The sequence below is a fragment of the Theropithecus gelada genome, chromosome 5, assembly GCF_003255815.1.
Source record: "Theropithecus gelada isolate Dixy chromosome 5, Tgel_1.0, whole genome shotgun sequence".
Lineage (NCBI taxonomy): Eukaryota > Metazoa > Chordata > Mammalia > Primates > Cercopithecidae > Theropithecus > Theropithecus gelada.
In genome coordinates, this window is record NC_037672.1 from 74,218,565 (window position 1) to 74,237,403 (window position 18,839).

The window sequence follows — 18,839 nt, forward strand, 5'->3', positions numbered from 1 at the left end:
TACTGTACTCTTTTTTATAAAACTGAAACACAAATAATTTCTGAAAATATATCCATCCAGAACTAATGATAATTTTAAAATGTTAGTACCAAACTGTTAAACTCTCATATCTCTAAGAACTTATCTTCTGCAGAGTTGATTTCCAATGTTTTACTGAGTGTGTTATCATTTTTTTCTAAGCACTTACCAAGTCAAACATTATTACTAGGGAAAAGTTGTGATTGGACTTTTAACTTTTTTTAAGAACTGTAAAGTACTTAACTATGAGATAGGTGGTGTTTAGGTTTTTATTAATAATTTGTAAATTATTTAGACTAATGTGCATTATTAATGTAGTGTGATTACAATGAATGTAATTTCTACAAGCCAAAAATGAAAACTGGTCTCATTCTCTCTCTCTCTCTCTCTCTCTATATATATATATATATATGTATATATAGACTATGATTGAACTTAACACATTCTTATCACTCTGGAGTATATAGAAAAATCATAGTCCTTTTTGTTGTTGTTGTTGTTTAACATATTCCTTCTGCTTATATTATTTGTTTAGAAACCTAAAAGCTATACTGCTGCTGATGCTACTCTGAAAATAAATTCTCAGATAAAGATAGATGCACACCTGAACAAAGTATGTCCAGCCACTGAGACCATTTACAATGATGAGTTCTGTACTAAACAAGATATAATTATTACAGCGTTAGATAATGTGGAAGCCAGGAGATACGTAGACAGGTATGTTCTTGAAATTCATGTTTCTACATTATTATCTTTAGTTTTCACTTCTGTTTCCCACATTACTTATTGAAAAGTTATGGAATTATCTGCTTATTCTTTATGTTTCTAATGTAGTACTCCTCAAACACAAACCCTTTTGATGATTTCCCATTATACTTAGAATGAAATTCAAAATCTGTATCATAACCTAAATGTTTTTCATGGAGTACTTTTCCCTGTTCACCACGCCAGTGTAACATTTACCAGTCTTCTTTGGCTCCCTTATTCTAGCTGTATGTGCTTTTCAGTTTTTTGGCTTTTGTTTTTTTCTGAATTATAAAGCTATTTTAAATACTTTGGGTGAAGTCCCACTGCAATAGAAAACACAGAAGGGGTAACTTCTTCACCCCAAGAAATGGCCCAAGGGAGAGAGGCTACCTGAGAAGGAAGCACAAAATGTACCCATTGCAAACTCAGGGCAAAGGGAATGCCATCAGTACTGGGTCCTCTGAGCACTAGAGGAGGAAACATGATTGTGGTGGGACTGGCTTCAGGCCCATAGGCGAAGGGCACGGGGGTGGACACCAAACCATACAGCTACTTAGGTTCCTCCTCCTTCTCGTTTTCCCTTTTCTGCTTCACCTCCATGATCTCCAAGTCCCTCTGCTTGTGGGCAGCAGGAGAAAATCCATCGTCTTGGCACTTTCCCTTAACTGTTTGCGTATTCTTCTGTTTTTTCATATTCTTCTACCAGGCGAGCTCATGCTGGTTACCTGCAGCAGCTCTGACCTGCCCCCGCTCCTTCTGTCTGTGCCTTTAAGTTCTTACCAGGCCTTCAGCACTTTTTTACCTCAGGGACTTACACATAATATTCTTCAGCCTCAGAAAGTTCTGTTTTTCTTGCTTTAACATTCCTGATCTCTAATCTCCCTATCTACTCTTCATCTAGTTTAGCTTTTTTTCTTCATCCTTTCAGTTTCAGCCTAAATTTCTTTATCCAAACAGACTTTCTTTTCCCCCAAATTCTAAATTAGATCCTCCTATGGTGATTTTCATAGCACTATGTACTTTTTCCTTCATGGCACTTACTTTTACTGGTATACATATTTATTTAATGTTTGTTATCATTCATCCAGGGACCATTTACTTTTCATCATTGTATCCTCACTGCCCAACACATGATGTCATTTATTAAGTATTCCTTAAATAAGTAGATGAATGAATGACTTTAAATGTGTTCACCTTGCGTGTTTATATGACTCCTCAATGTTAGGGTGTAGAGCAGATATATTATCAGAGGATAATTTATCAGTTGAAAAATATGAAAAGTATGTAATCTTGGGTCAAAGAGGGGAAGANTAATTTATCAGTTGAAAAATATGAAAAGTATGTAATCTTGGGTCAAAGAGGGGAAGAAAATAAAACTTTAAGAAATAAAAATTTGTAGAATATAAGTATTATAAGTATTGAGAAAGAAGATTAAGAAACCTGTATCAAGCATTGAGGACATATTTCTGCTCCCAGATGTTTTTCTCTATGGAAAAACTCATGCTTTTCCGAGCATTATACTGGGTATTCCTGAATTACTTTTCAAAGCAGGGAGTGTTATAAAACTTTACATTTCACCTTGATTCATGAAGAAAAAAATGATTTATAGATGATGGTGTGTCATGAGTACTACATGGTGCTTTAAATGAGTACACAAATAATAAATAAGATTCATGTTTGGCATTACATAGCTGTTAACAAATAGGTTAAATGTCAAAAGAATTAACTTCTCTTATTGCCTAAGAGAGCGAAGATATAAAAATGTCTGGTTGGATTTTATTTATCTTTGGATTTTTAATAGCCTTAAAGCTCAAAAGTAAATTAAACCAATAAAAATTGGTCATTGCTGCTCCTTAAGTATCTGTTATCATATTTTATAAATTAGCGGGATCCCCCAGAAGAGGAAATACCATTTTGTACTCTAAAATCCTTTCCAGCTGCTATTGAACATACCATACAGTGGGCAAGAGATAAGGTAAAAATTCCTTTTTAAATTTATTTTCTTTGAAGTGAGAAAGAAGATATTTCTGACTTTAAACAGCCTTCTATTTGTAATTTTTTTTCCTTTTCTCTGTTACAGTTTGAAAGTTCCTTTTCCCACAAACCTTCATTGTTTAACAAATTTTGGCAAACCTATTCATCTGCAGAAGAAGTCTTACAGGTAAAAATCGGTACATTTTAATACAAGCTTAACACTTTGTGTCAGTGTAATCTTATTTTCAAGTCATCTACAGGTGATTTATTTTACCTCCATAAAGAGTGATTGTATATAAAAAGTGAAATGATACATAAGGAATCTTGAAATTAGGTCACAAATTATCCTTTTGGTTTGGTTGAACTATACAGAATTGTCAATATTTAACCATGTTTAACTCACAAAACAGCAATTCATATGGTTCAAGCTAATAAAGATATGATAATTATGATAGAAAGGCTACAAATAATAGAAGGACTTTTATTAAGCCCTTTGGAAAGAAAAAATTCAGGTAAGTTCTAGTTAAAATTTCATGAGGGAACAATTATCTCCAAGACTTATTACTCTTATAGTGAAGGCAACTTTAAAGATGTTTTCTCACTTTCTTTTAATCTTAATATAATAACAAGGCCCACTTTTTAGTATCAAATATTCATAGCACTTTTAGTAAGTACATATATTATAGTACTAATAACTTAGAGCTAGGAAAATATGAGGATAATTTGTAAGATAAGAAATCAGAGTTAAAATTTTGTGTGCTATTTCTTACCTTTCCCCTTCTCAAACAGAAAAGAGCTTAAAGAAGGAAGGAAAAGGAGCTTGAGGTGAAAAAAGAAAAGCATAAAACACATGAGTTGACACTTCAAACTTAGGCTAACTTTTGTTGGGGGATGTATATATGTTTGTAATTGGAAGTATGTTGATGTTTTTTTTTTTTCTCTCCCATTCTAGAAGATACAGAGTGGACACAGTTTAGAAGGCTGTTTTCAAGTTATAAAGTTACTTAGCAGAAGACCTAGAAATTGGTCCCAGTGTGTAGAATTAGCAAGATTAAAGTTTGAAAAATATTTTAACCATAAGGTAAGTATGCATTGTGAGACATTAAGAAAAGGTCTGACCTTGGCTTATTTAGTTATTAACAAATTAATTTCATTGACCTGAAATGTATATTCTTTCTTTTGGCAAGCTTTTCAGAAGTTAGTAGTAAGTTAAATGAGAACACATGCTAATCTAAAAGAAGTTTATTCAGAATAGAAGAAGCAAGAAACTGAGAAAATAGGCATATTCAGTCAGAAATTTTGCTGGGATTTTGCTATTTCCACCCATATCCGATAATCACTCTTTATGTCTGTTTCCCCATCTATAAAATAGAAATAATAAATTTGTACCTAATACGTAAGGTAGTGGTGAGGATAAAAGGAGGTAAGACTTATAAAGCATTTAGAACAGCGCCTGGCACATAAAAAATTACTAAATATTAGCTGTTATTCTTACCTCCAGTTAAATATAGTTGCTGAAATGTGTGTTGCATTCTCTTTAGTCTTTCCCTCTCTTTAGGCTCTTTAGTTCATCTTCCTTAAAAACAACTTGGAAAAAAAACAAACAAAAAAACAAAAACGGGGTTTCCCTATGTTTTCCAGGCTGGCCTGGAACTCCAGGGCTCAAGTGATCCCTGCCTCAACCCTTAAGTAGCTGAGACTGCATGTACACGCCACCACACCCCACTTAAAAATATTTCATTTATACTTCTTCTGTCTTTTTACTTTCGTCAGAGCTCTACTTCTTGGAAAAGTGGTCTGTACTACTCAGTGTTACCACTTCCTCACCCAGTTAATTTGACTTCTTTGCTCATTACTCTGCAAATTGTTCTTAACATGGTTATCAGTGACCCCTTTTTCAAAAATCTAAGGGACTCTTTAGTTCTTATCTTCTGTGATTTTTTTTAAACTTTTTTTATAATGAAAAATATTCAGCCATAGAAATGTAGAGGAAATAGTATAATGAACCCTAATGTAATTGTCATTTACCTATCACCCAGGTTTAGCAGTTATCAGTTCATAGATAAATCTTGTTTCATCACCATCCCCGTTCATTCTTACCTTCCCCTAGGTGATTTTGAAGCAAATCTCAAACATGTTATCATTTCAAAAATACAAAGTACTGTGTGTTTTTTCTGGTTTTGTTATTTAAGTATTAGCTCTTTTAAAAGAACAGAATGACATGTAAAATATGCCACCATTTATATAAAAAGGAGTGAAGTAATCTACATTTGTTTGCTATAGATACCACCTCCCAATAAACCTACAAATAGTGATAGAAAATGATATTTTAGATTTTTCATTTATGAGGGGCAGTGACAGGAGAATGGACAGATGGAATACAAGGGTGGTAGGGAGACTTCACTGTGTATCTTTTAATGTGTTTTGATTTTTGAAGCATGTGAGTATATTTACTACACACAACATTTTAAAATTTTTTTTAATATTTTTTCTCAGATAATATTAAGTAGTGGGTGTCTTTAATTCATTTTTTTTTTCTTTAGGCTCTTCAGCTTCTTCACTGTTTCCCTCTGGACATACGATTAAAAGATGGTAGTAAGTATAAATGTTGAGAATAAATTTTAATGGCATTTATTACTGGCTACATACATTGAAAATAACATTTATATCTTTTTGCCAGGTTTGTTTTGGCAATCACCAAAGAGGCCACCCTCTCCAATAAAATTTGATTTAAACGAACCTTTGTAAGTATTTATATTTAGTTTGATATGTATCCTTTATTATGTATTTCTTCACTGTAAATTCCTTAACTGTACATTGCAGAGTGAAACCCTTAGGCTCTTTAATGTTAAATTATTTCATCCCTGTTCATTTAAGAGTTAACAAGTCATTCTGACCAGGAAAGCCAGCCACAACCCTTCCCACACAAATGTGAATCCATTCATTTACATGGTAAATAACCTCATTATTTATGATAAATATCTAAAGTGAAACCAAAATCACCTTTTTTACTTTATCCATAAATTAGTAAAATGACAATTTGTTTTTACATTTAATGAAATCAAATGTAAGAATCTTCAGTTATATGGAGGAAGAAATAATTACTACTGAATAACTCCCTAAATCTCAAATTATTTTCAAAGGAGTTGGTCTTTGTGTGAATACCTCGAAGCACTATATTAGATACACGTGAGATTCACACTTGTGTGTGTGTGTATGTATATTTTTTCTATTTCTTTCTTTTTTGTTGTTTTTTTGAAAGAGACAAGGTCTCACTATGTGGCCCAACCTGGTCTTGAATTCCTAGGCTCAAGCAACCCTCCCACCTCAGCTTCCCAAGTAGCTGGGATTACATGTGCATCCCACCAACCACACCCAAACTTATGTATATATATTTTTAAACACTTAGCTTGCCTTCACTAACCTTCCTTTCAGCAGATAAGTCCATGCTTAATTTTCTTATCTGGTGGTGGTTTTAGGCTTCCAGTCACCTTATGCTGGACTGCTTCTTCTTTAAGACTTTCTTTTTTTGTTTTTAAATAAACACATTTACTTAGTGTGAACTTGATATATACTCATTAAGAACAAATATATAATATTTCTTATGACTTAAAATGAACTATTGTTCACTGGTCTGAGTTTTCTGCTTCTGTCCGCTCACTCTTCTTCCCAAGGTAGTCATGATCACTACCTGAATGTTAGGTGTTTTCGAGAATAACTGTTCGATGTTTTGTGTTTTATAACTTCTGTAGTATTTTGGTGTAGACCAGAATATTTTTGTCTAACTTAAAAAAAAAAATCCTGAAATAATAATTCTGTGGTTATATTTCTTCAAACTACATTTAAAGGCTATAGTTCATAATGAGGTAAATATCATCTTTAAAACTGTGCATTCAAATTTTGCTTTATTTTTTAATTTCAAAAGGCACCTCAGTTTCCTTCAGAATGCTGCAAAACTATATGCTACAGTATATTGTATTCCATTTACAGAAGAGGTAAGATATTCTTTAAGCCTTAGCAAGTGATGCAAAACCAAATTAGAATTAGATGACTGATGTACTAATTGCATCAAAACATGTTTATTTGTTGTAAGAATCATTCTTTTGATGTAGAATTTTTATTGTATTTTTACCCATACTAACATAATGGAAGCTGAAAGCTCATTGCAGTATTGCTAAGTAGAAGTCGGATTTTTCTTTCTGAGTTGAAGCAGTGAAAAACAGCATTATTTGTTAAAAGCAGGTAAACTTTGTTTTAAAAATATTTATAACTTGCTTATCAGCTTCAGTTATCCTAGTTATTCTAAAAAGCCACAGCAAACCATTTCATCGCAATTTTGAAATATTTCAAAGATATTTTCTTTGTTAACATTTGTTTGATTTATTTTGTAATAATTTACGTGCTTTTCAGGCAATCTGAAAATGCTCCCTTATATTGACATTTCTTACTTTAGCATCATACTCATTCTCTTAAACATCATGTTCATTGACTAACATCTAAAGAGCCTAATACGGTTTTATGTGAGAGGCATCTGTATCTTTTCTTCACAAATGCATATTCTAGCTAAGTAAATTGCTGTACTTTCAGGTGCACTGAACAGAGAAATATGAATCAGATCCCATAATTAATATTGGCTATTTTGGATTCAGATAACAATGTCTGTTTTAGATTAATCCTTTTTGGAATTCATACAAATAAACTGTAAATATTTGGTAAAAATAGTGGCATTCAGTCTGATATTCTTTTTGGGAAAATCAGTGGTAATTTCGTGATAAGTGTGGTAATTGACCTCAAAAGCACTATGTCTCAGCTTTTGCCAAACAGCTTCTCAATGATAAATGTAAATGCAACCCATAGCTTTAAATTCATCTAAGTTCATCTTTAATCATTTAAATATTTCCCTCCTTCTTAAGGTATGAATTCCATTTACTTAAAACTTTATAAAACATTAAAAACATAAAACATAAAGCTAAGGGAATTAAAACTGACTGATCATGTCACTCAGTTTTATATTTACAACCAGTCCTAAAACTGCCTTTTAAAAGATTTGCAGAAGGACTAAAATTTCAAGTTTGTTGACTAATAAGTACTTTTTTACCCCTTACCTTCTCCTCCCCCATAACCTTTATGGGGGGATATTTTTATAGAAATAAAGGTAAATGTCTCAAATGGATGTCTACATATTCAGATAATGAAGTGTTCACATATTGTAATATGATTAAGGACCTTTTGTAGGATATTTTTAGCTTTAGAATTTAGAAATAGAAGAAAATGTTTGTTGGTAAAATTACTTTTTTAAAAACAGGACTTATCAGCAGATGCCCTCTTGAATATTCTTTCAGAAGTAAAGATTCAGGAATTCAAACCTTCCAATAAGGTATGTTTAAAAATTCATTCATTCAGCAAATAGTTTGGGAATTTGGACTTGTATCAAGTCCCATTCTAAACCTGGAGAATATCACAATGAATGGTTCTTGCTCTTGCTCTTGTCAGTGCAACTTGAGTTTAAAGTAGATTTGTCAGAATCACAAACTGTTGATTAATACTAATTTTATTCTAGTGTGAAATTTTTAAAAAGATCAGTATGGACTTAGATTGTATGAATTACTCAGTAAATATTTTTTATGCCCACTATATCATCGTGGGTATTAAAAGTTAGATATATTGGAGTTCTGTCAGTGAACAAGATACATAAAGATCCCTGTTGTTATAGAGCTTACATGCCTGTGTGAGAAGATAGATAATAAAATACATGAATAATATCATAATACTTTCTAAAGGAACATATAAAATAAATTGGACCACTGATTAATAATATGAAAATATAGAGAGAAAATATTTTCTGTTTGTAATTTGATAAAACAGTTAAATGCTAACCAAACTTAGATGCAGGAAATAACATTAATAAAATTATATTCATATATTCAAAGGTTGTTCAAACCGATGAAACTGCAAGGAAACCGGACCACGTTCCTATTAGCAGTGAAGATGAGAGGAATGCAATTTTCCAACTAGAAAAGGCTATTTTATCTAATGAAGCCACCAAAAGTAAGGGAAAATCTTTATAAAAATGTTTTAAACTGGGTGAGTTTTCATTTCCACCAAGCTCTACACCTAAGAATTTGTAGAATTTAATCACAGCAACAATAATGATGATAGTATTGATTGATTTCATGATCATATTAAAGTCAGTGTTCATCTTTAACTGTGACTAAATTCATCATTTTCCCCACTATTGCCCTCAAAGATTGAAGTCTAATTCTCCAAATCACATTAACTGCTTTGTTATTGTTTTTCTGATTGTTTTAGTTCTTTAGATGGTGAGCAGGTCTAAAACCATGAATGAATAGCTCTGTTTTTAAGGAATTAAAAATTCAGTTTAATGGGGTCCTTGTGGAAACTAATCTTTGGACAGACCCATTTAAATCACTTTAGGATAAAGAACTATAAACAGAACTCTTCTTAGGTTCTTAGTCTTCATAATTACTGATAGGGAATACAGAATGACCTATATATACTTCCTTGCTAGATGGACTTAAATATAAAAATACAGGAAAACTGAATTTTTAATTCCTTAAAAACAGCCATACCCTCATCTGTTTTGACCTGCTCACCGTCTTTTAGTTTTATAAATTAGTGGTTCCCAAACTTTTGGGATTTTAAGCATGGACCAGTAGAATTTCAGGAAAAATAACCCAGAATAACAATAATTAGAAGGATCTTGGGAACCACTGATCTACAAAGATTTCAGAAATTACTTATTTTAATTTGACCAACTGACCCTATTGTTAGTTACCAGAGGGAAAATGTTTCAGAGTAGGATTTGTGGAATAAATTTTTGAACTATACCTAATGTTGGCTTTTTTTTTGTAAACCACTTGATTGCAGATGTGCAGTATACAACTTTCTTATTTTGCTATTTATTACAAATTTTTTTTAAATACAGAAACGTCTCTAGTTTAGTGGCGTTAAAACTATCATTTTCTTTCTTTTTATTTTTTAATTTTAAAAAATTGGCTCTCTTTAATCATGGGAAAAGCTGTTTTCATGGCCTTCAATATTAGTTGCCTGGATTATTCTTATGTTTCTCAGTCATGTAAAAATATAGAAAGGAATCTTTAAAAGTTAGTAAACCCACATTGCTTTTTACCTATTAAAATCTTTACTGCTTGCTATGGAACTTTGTTTTTCTGGTTGGTATAATCAGGTGACCTTCAGATGGCAGTGCTTTCATTTGAAAAAGATGACGATCATAATGGACACATAGATTTCATCACAGCTGCATCAAATCTTCGTGCCAAAATGTACAGCATTGAACCAGCTGACCGTTTTAAAACAAAACGCGTAGCTGGTAAAATTATACCTGCTATTGCAACAACCACTGCTACAGTTTCTGGCTTGGTAAGTTTATTATTCCTTGAATAAAAATGCTCCTTTTTCATTGCTTTTTCCCTGACTTCCCCATCATACCAGCCCAGTCACTCAGAGATACTAGAGAGGGAAGGATAGATATTGGATCACATAATTTAAAATTTCAAAATACTTTCTGAAAATGCAGTCATCTGTATTTTGAAGTTTTACCTAAGTATACGTTTTTTGTTTTTGTTTTTTTTTTTGAGATGGAGTCTAGCTCTATCGCCCAGGCTGGAGTGCAGTGGCGCGATCTTGGCTCACTGCAAGCTCTGCCTCCTGGGTTCATGCCATTCTCCTGCGTCAGCCTCCCTAGTAGCTGGGACTACAGGCGCCCACCACCATGGCCGGCTAATTTTTTTTGTATTTTTAGTAGAGATGGGGTTTCACCGTATTAGCCAGGATGGTCTCGATCTCCTGACCTCGTGATCCACCCGTCTTGGCCTCCCAAAGTGCTGGGATTACAAGCGTGAGCCACCACGCCCGGCCCTAAATATACATTTTTAAAATAAAAAATAAGCTCAAGATAGATTATAATTTTTCTTATAGGCAATAATCTTTTCACTGATCTTTACGTCTTTCATACAAAGCAGGTACTCTGTTTTTCTTGAATAAAATGAACTTCCCTAATCTGTATTCATAATGATTCAGAATCTTTAAGTGCGGCCCTAGTTATTATACCATATTACATCATTACTCTATATAATTATCTATGAAGCTATGTAGTTATTTATCCCTGTATTAAGTGATTTTAGACCATTGTGTTTTTTGAGTTCTAGCATGTGCTTTCAAAGTAGGGAGAATATATGGTTGAATTAATATTTTTTTAAATAACTGTTACCATGTATAGAGCAGGTTGAAGATTTGAAAGTATAAAATATACTAAAAGTATAGAGAGCTATAAGAAATTTACATTAGTCTTATAGCTGCTTTTACTATCTACAGAGAAATGCTTGAAAACTTGTGAAAATTGAATAGATCCAATTAAAATCACAGATAGTTTTAGGCTATTTATATTATCAGATCACCTTCTTTTATCTAGGTTGCCTTGGAGATGATCAAAGTAACTGGTGGCTATCCATTTGAAGCTTACAAAAATTGTTTTCTTAACTTAGCCATTCCAATTATAGTATTTACAGAGACATCTGAAGTAAGGAAAACTAAAATCAGGTATGTATGAAGGTCTATTTCTCTTGTATAATGAGAATGAAATAAAATACTTTACCTTTTAAAAGGAAAAAATACTAGCTTCACCTCTTTTTTTCCTCTATTGTGTATGTGTAAATTCTTGCCATCACTTCAAGATCAGCTCAAACCTCATCTTCATTAAATATTTCTGACTAAAGTAGCCAAAGAACCCTTACAATACTTTATCTGCCACATTATTTGGCATTACGGTTTCATCTGTGTCTGCTAGATGAATTAGAAGGTACCCTGGTGTCTGACTGTGTAAGTCATGAGATTTAGAAGAATTCCATAAGCTTGTGACAAAGCAGAACAATTCCTGGGCCTGTACTTTTTAGTTTTCAGACTGGCAACAACCAAAAACTTGAAAAAAACCTATCTTAGCAAGGGTGTGAGAAAGGAGGCACTCTCATACATTACTAATGAGAGTACAAAATTGTCCAGTAACAGGGGACTGGAACATCCACACAGTGAAACCCATGCAGCCATTTTAAAAAGAGAGAGACAACTCTCTCTTGCTAAAACATACGGATTTATAATGAGACACTGGAAGGATCAGCAAGGTACTGATTAAAAGTGGTTATCTATATGATGTGATAGGGAAATAAGATTGGAATATTTTAGAAGGTATATTATCCTTTATTTCCCCACATTAATTTCTAGCCCAATCACAAATAATGGACTTCTGGAAGTGTTTTTTTGTTTTTTTGTTTTTCTTGTATCATCACTAAAGGGAAGAAAATTACAATGTTTCTGTTCTGAATATTTTTCTGTAACAGAAATGAAATATCATTTACAATTTGGGATCGATGGACTGTACATGGAAAAGAAGATTTCACCCTCTTGGATTTCATAAATGCAGTCAAAGTGAGATACTTTTATTCATTTGGTTCATTAGTAGCTTTATGTCTGGTTTCTGTTTTGTTTTTATTTATAATTTTATTGGAAGTTATATTTAGCATGAATTTGCTTTTTTTACTGGTCATAAAACATTGCTTAGGAACAATGTTAAATAAGCATTTTATGTTTGAACAAGGCTTTCATCGTTTCTTTTTTGGATATTCACTTTTAGGAGAAGTATGGAATTGAGCCAACAATGGTGGTACAGGGAGTCAAAATGCTTTATGTTCCCGTAATGCCTGGTCATGCAAAAAGATTGAAGTTAACGTAAGTATTCAACGTTATATGCAGCAAATAACAAGAATTTAAAAATAAGTTGTTGCACACTAAAAAATTAAATATAGTGGTTACTATAATTCAGATAAAAGCATTAGTCTTGTCTAATGACGTTAATAAAGACAGTAAATCTGCCAGGTGAAGGCCAACAGACTACTTCTCGAGATTCAGCTCTTCAGTTAATAGGTTTAGAAACCTGATTTTGTCAGTACACTTAAGTAAAAGTGGATCCGTCTCTTATGTTGAAACACTTAATGACCAGGCTTATGAGGAATCAAATTGCCAAATCACATTTATTCAACAAGTTACTGTTTAAGGTGCCAGCTGTGTGCCAGGTACTGTTCTAGTCATTAGGGAGATAGCAGTTAGCAAACCACAGTTCTTTCCTACTTAAGGAGTTTGCATAACAATAAGGCAAGTATGTTAAGTGGTAGTAAGTATTATGGAGAAATTAAAGAAGAATAAAGGGAAAAGGAAATATGGGAAATACGGAGTTGGGGATGTTGAGTTGCTATATTATACTGAGTAGTTTCCCTCTGCCTGTCGTAGTCTCACCTGTTAAGGTGGCATTTGAGCAGAGACTGAAAGGAAGAAAGAACCAAAGAAAACTAAAGTCTTGGCCGGGCGCGGTGGCTCAAGCCTGTAATCCCAGCACTTTGGGAGGCCGAGACGGGCGGATCACGAGGTCAGGAGATTGAGACCATCCTGGCGAACACAGTGAAACCCCGTCTCTACTAAGAAATACAAAAAATAGCCGGGCGAGATGGCGGGCGCCTGTAGTCCCAGCTACTCGGGAGGCTGAGGCCGGAGAATGGCGTGAACCCGGGAGGCGGAGCCTGCAGTGAGCTGAGATCCGGCCACTGCACTCCAGCCTGGGCGACAGAGCGAGCCTCCGTCTCAAAAAAAAAAAAAAAAAAACTAAAGTCTTTATAGCGGTCTGCAAGGCTCTAAATGATTCCTAGTTATCCTTCTAAGTTCCTTCCTTACTTTCCCCTCACAATATTCCAGCTACACTGGCCTTATTTGTCCTTGAATACTCACTCTAATCATGCTCCAGCATGGGACCTTTGCTTTAGTTCTCTCTGCTTGTAACTCTGAGACAGTGACCTGGCCAAGTCTCACCCCTGGTCTTTGCACTTCCTAAAGAGGCCTCATTTAATATTGCAACCTGTCCCTGGCCCCAGTCTAGTATGCCTAGTCCCCTTTACTTTTCTCTACTTTTTCTTTTCAGAGCACTTATTACTGTCGTATGACTGCTGTGCTGCTGTGTATTTTGCTTATATTTATTGTTTGTTTTTGTTTTTGTTTTTGAGGCAAAGTCTCACTGTGTCGCCTAGGCTGGATTGCAGTGGTGCGATCTCAGCTCACTGCAACCTCCGCCTCCTGAGTTAAGCGACTCTCCTGCCTCAGCCTCCTGAGTATAGCTGGGATGACAGGCACCAATACCACACCTGGCTAATTTTTGTAATTTTAGTAAAGACGGGTTTTACCATGTTGGCCAGGCTGGTCTTGAACTCCTGACCTAAGGTGATTTCTCCCGCCTCAGCCTCCCAAAATGCTGGGATTACGGGCATGAGCCACCGCACCCGGCCCATGTACTGTGTATTAGCTATTTACCTGCTACTAAAACATGTATTTCACAAGAGTGGGAATCTTTATTTGATCTTGTCACGGTTGTATCTCAAGCACTTAGATAAATACCTGGCACATAAAAGGTTATCAACAAATATTTGTCAGACAAGTAAATGAATCTCTGCATGATGGCTGTGTTTAATGTATCTATTGGCTATGATAATCAGTTGAGGTTAATCATTCTTAAATTATAATCCAGTCTGAATTATTTATACCTTAAAAAGTAAAACTACTATTTTATTAGCTAAGGCATTAATTTGCCTTATATTGTTTTCCATTAGGATCGCTCAGTATCTTTTGGAGAAAGCAAGAGTAGTGTTTAGAATTCCTTTATTTTATGCTGCAGTGGACTGTATGTGGTCATAAAGTGTATTGACTAGTGGAGTTTAAAATTTGCGGCAAATTATTTTAAAAAGCTTTTAAGATTTGGCCAATATTTGAAACTTCCAGCATGGTAATATTTTTCATTTTACTAGATTGTCCTTTTAGCAAGTATTTATTGAGTACCTGTTAAGTACTGAACACGTTCAGTCAGTCAGTGGGATTGTGATTAATAGCATGAGGTTGACTTAGAAAGACCTGGGTTCACATTGTTGCTCAGCTACTTAGTTTTGTTACCTGGAGTAGCTTTTGAAACTTAGTTTCAAAAAGCTGCAAGTCCACAAATAGGGATGATTGTGCTCATAGTTGAACACTAAAATAATAGTAAGGGCTAATAGTGTAATGGCACGTAAGAAGTATTCCACAAATGTTAGTCCTGTTAATATTTTATTATCATACATGTTTATCAAGCCCTGCCCTCAAGCAGTCTATTAAAGGAAATCGATTCCTAGTTATCCTGCTAAGTTCCTTCCCTACTTTGCCCTCACAATATTCCAGCTACACTGGCCTCCTTATTTGTCCTTGAATACTCACTCTAATGATGCTCCATTGTGGGACCTTTGCTTTAGTTGTTCCCTCTGCTTGTAACTCTTGAGACAGTGGCCTGGCTAGGTCTCACCTCTGGTCATGTTAATCATTAAAGTATAATTGAATAACCGTGATAATGAAAATTTTTACAGAGTATTGTGCTAACTCAGACCTCTAGTTCAGGGTAGATTTCATTTGAGCTACCTTTGAAGAAGGATTATTCCAGGCAAAAACAACAGTCTTTGCAGCTAAAAAGAGCATACATACAAAAGTAAAACTACTGTTATATTAGCTAAGGCATTAATTTGCCTTATATTGATCTTCATTAGGATGCCTAAGTATCTTTTGGATAAATTAAGAGTAGTATTTAGAACTCCTACTAAATTCTAAATTTGGGAATTTAGAATTCACTTTTTTTTTTTTTTTTTTTTTGTTTTGTTGGAATGACTCAAGCATGAGGTGGTAATCATGAATGGTGGAAAGAATGAAAAGTTTATGTACCAGACAAAATATCTTTGTGAAATGGAAAGAGCTACTGAGGATTAAATCGATTACGTAGTTCAGAGCCTGGCATGAAGTAGGTACACAGTGTATAATAAATAACATTATTAGGCAGGAGAATACATCAAATTTATATTTTAAGAGAATTCTAGGAGCAGTGTAGATTGGAGGTAGAAAAGAGACTAGAGAAAGCTAGCTAGAAGATAATACAATTATCTAAGGGATATATAGATGTTGACTTCATTTAAGGCAGTAGTGACTATAGCAAAGAGTGATTTTTTCAGTAAATAGGATAAAGATTGGATATAAGGGAAAAAGCTGAGAATGTCTTTTATTTCATATTTCTAGCTTGCATTTTAAGGTTTAAATTCTAGCTTGCTTTTTTACTGTTTACGGAGAAATGTTTGAATTTATGATGCCTTAAGAGGAAGTTTAGGAGGAGAATCAATTTTTTAAAATCGTTGCAACCTCCGTCTCCCAGGTTCAAGCAGTTATCTTGCCTCAGCCTCCTCAGTAGCTGGGATTGCAGGCATGTGCCACTGCTCCCATCTCGTTTTTATATTTTTAGTAGAAATAGGGTTTCGCCATGTGGGCCAGGCTGGTCTCAAACTCCTTACCTGAGGTGATCTGCCTGCCTCTGCCTCCCGAAGTGCTGGGATTACAGGCATGAGCCACCACGCTGAGCCTTTTTGTCTTTTAATAAATGGTTTGTATTCTTTATCATGACCAATGTGTCCAAATTTATTCACTGTTAGGTAAATGAGTGTCTTGAGTTCAGACCTTTTAGTAAAGGAAAATTAATATATGAAAGCAGATTATTATTAGATGTTAAAGTCTAGATACAAGTCCAGGTTCTCTGGATGGCATTAGTCAGCAAATCATTTTTTCATTTTATAGAATTTACCGAAGTGTTCATTCTTGCTTATTTTTCTTAGAATGCATAAACTTGTAAAACCTTCTACTGAAAAGAAATATGTGGATCTTACTGTGTCATTTGCTCCAGACATTGATGGAGATGAAGATTTGCCTGGACCTCCAGTAAGATACTACTTCAGTCATGACACTGATTAATACAGGTTGTCTTAATGTTACTCCAGGACCACTTAATTTTGGAAAGAGTGCATTTAATTCAGAAGCTAAAAAAAATCAGCTCATGATACGATGGATTTCTCTTTCATTAAGCCTTAATTTTAAGGGAAACATCAGTAAGAAACTGCACTGAAGAATTATAAAACATTTTGGGGCATAGTGTACACTTGTCTAACGGTTCACACATGGCTATGATCACAAGCAACTTTGAACTGGAATGCCATTTACGAAAGTTTTGTGTATTAATCTGTGTATTAATCTCTCTGGATAAAAAGAAGGAAAAAATATGTATGACCAGAACAGATATGGATGAAGAAATTGAAAGCTACAAATGCAACTATCCAAAAAGTTTTATTTTATTTTATGAATTTCTTTTTTGTTTAGTCTTGAAGACTGATTTTCTGTACAAATAGTGTTTGGCACCCTGCACCTCTCATATGATTAGGCTTTGAGAATTTAATGCCACTGGGAAGAAGAGGTATGGTAGTGGCGGATGAAGGGTGGACATTTTAAATTGTGCAGTTACAGTTTATTGTCCTGTTACCTCTGCTGGTTTAACCAGAGTTTGTTATATCACTGTGTCCCCCAAATCAGGATTTTGTTGATAGCATCAGTGTTGTAGGAGCAGTAGGTCAGATGAGACATATTAACTTAGACTAAATGTGAACAGTATTATATGGACTCACACAACGCTCTTAGAGAATCCGTGAATGTGAACAGACAAATGTGGCTAACCATTTGATTCTTCAGTATGCCTTCTAATGTGGGTATTTTATTTATGTGAGACTCTAAACCTGATTGTTCTAATATATAAAACTAAAAGATTTTATAAAGGGAGTGTCTTTAGAAATAGATGAAAAGTAGAATGTTAAACATTATTGCTAGGGTAGTCTTTTTTTTTTTTTTTTTTTTTTTTCCAGAAACCTTATTTTGGTATTTTATTTTTTTTTTTTTTTTTTTTTTAAAGAGAAGCATGTTATTTCATTCCCATTCCGAGAAAGGGAGTTAATGAAGATAAAAATTTATTTTTTAAGGTCTTTATTGAGAGAAACTTTCTGTTTTCTGATATGAACTATTGCAGATGTTTTTATAAGTACTTTCATTAAAATGATGTAAACAGTAGTACCCAACACTGTAAACTCAGTGAAAATAGTAAATGATTCTTTTATAACTAAGACTATCTTGCATTCTGAAGCAATTTTAACCATAGAAAGTCATTTCCCTCTAGCTCCTTTCCTTCTACTCTCCTTCTCAGAACATTAGTAGGTACTTTGTTAAATAAAAAACTAGATTAACATCAGTGTTACTCCAATTTGGTATCTTGTTACACTATGTATTATACTTACTTTCTTTTTATTTCATTTACAAATACTTTAAATTACTTTATCAACCAGCTGTATTGTTTCCCTCTTTTGAAAAGTACTAAAGTGGGGAAAATGTATGTGGAAGTGGAGAGTGAATTTGCATGACTAAAGGATTATCTGTACATAGGGAAGTGGGCAAAAGTGGATAGGATGAATTTAAAGAAAATGACTTACTTTTGGAAAAAATAAATTAAATTTTGTTCACATAGCCTACCCTTTCCCATTGTGCATATCCCAAGTGTCATATTTAAAATTAAGGTTACTTAAAACAGAATCCAGGAATATCAAGGCTCTGTGGCTTGGAATTTTAGAGGATAGGACTAATAAAAAGACTTTTGCAAAGAAGACTTTTTTTCATGTTCACTTCGTTTTGTGTTCTTTGAAAGTAACTGATATTTTCCGGGTAGTCATTCAGCAATCCATGAATATGATCCAGTAACTTGCTTATATTTTATTGAAGTCTCAACATCTCTTCAGAAGTAAATTTAGAACGATGCTGTCAGTGCATATTTATAGATATTAGTCTTTTAGCATATAAAACAAAATCAACAAAAATTAAATTCATTTTGTGATTAAACCTGCAACCATTTTTCCATTACTTTTTTTCTATAGTTAATGGTTATTGCTATAATTTCTTCTGTTTGGTTCTACTAAGCTCGAAAGGCAGGATGAAGTTAATGATAATTCCCATTATTTTATTTCTGTACCATGAAATCACTGTTGATGACTGAAATAACAGGGGCAAAAATTAATGATTTGATTTTTGTACAGTTTCACTGAGTAATTTTTTACTTATTAAAAATAAATTAAGAAATGTAAGCATATCTTTGTAAA

The 18,839-nt window shown here is 33.7% G+C and overlaps 1 protein-coding gene and 1 pseudogene across 1 annotated transcript in view; one reads left to right on the plus strand and one right to left on the minus strand.

Annotated features, from left to right (window-relative positions):
• UBA6 (ubiquitin like modifier activating enzyme 6) overlaps positions 1 to 18,839 on the plus strand; it is a 73,313-nt gene extending 54,474 nt beyond the window's left edge. Inside the window, exons 19-34 of the mRNA XM_025384825.1 lie at positions 554 to 735; positions 1,009 to 1,010; positions 1,472 to 1,605; positions 2,651 to 2,740; positions 2,846 to 2,926; positions 3,692 to 3,820; positions 5,283 to 5,334; positions 5,420 to 5,483; positions 6,665 to 6,734; positions 8,045 to 8,116; positions 8,670 to 8,787; positions 9,947 to 10,140; positions 11,192 to 11,319; positions 12,114 to 12,201; positions 12,407 to 12,501; positions 16,488 to 18,839. Coding sequence (XP_025240610.1) covers positions 554 to 735; positions 1,009 to 1,010; positions 1,472 to 1,605; positions 2,651 to 2,740; positions 2,846 to 2,926; positions 3,692 to 3,820; positions 5,283 to 5,334; positions 5,420 to 5,483; positions 6,665 to 6,734; positions 8,045 to 8,116; positions 8,670 to 8,787; positions 9,947 to 10,140; positions 11,192 to 11,319; positions 12,114 to 12,201; positions 12,407 to 12,501; positions 16,488 to 16,623 — 1,635 coding nt within the window. The 3' untranslated portion in view covers positions 16,624 to 18,839. The remainder of the gene's footprint in view (positions 1 to 553; positions 736 to 1,008; positions 1,011 to 1,471; positions 1,606 to 2,650; positions 2,741 to 2,845; positions 2,927 to 3,691; positions 3,821 to 5,282; positions 5,335 to 5,419; positions 5,484 to 6,664; positions 6,735 to 8,044; positions 8,117 to 8,669; positions 8,788 to 9,946; positions 10,141 to 11,191; positions 11,320 to 12,113; positions 12,202 to 12,406; positions 12,502 to 16,487) is intronic.
• LOC112625048 lies at positions 1,315 to 1,485 on the minus strand (annotated as a pseudogene).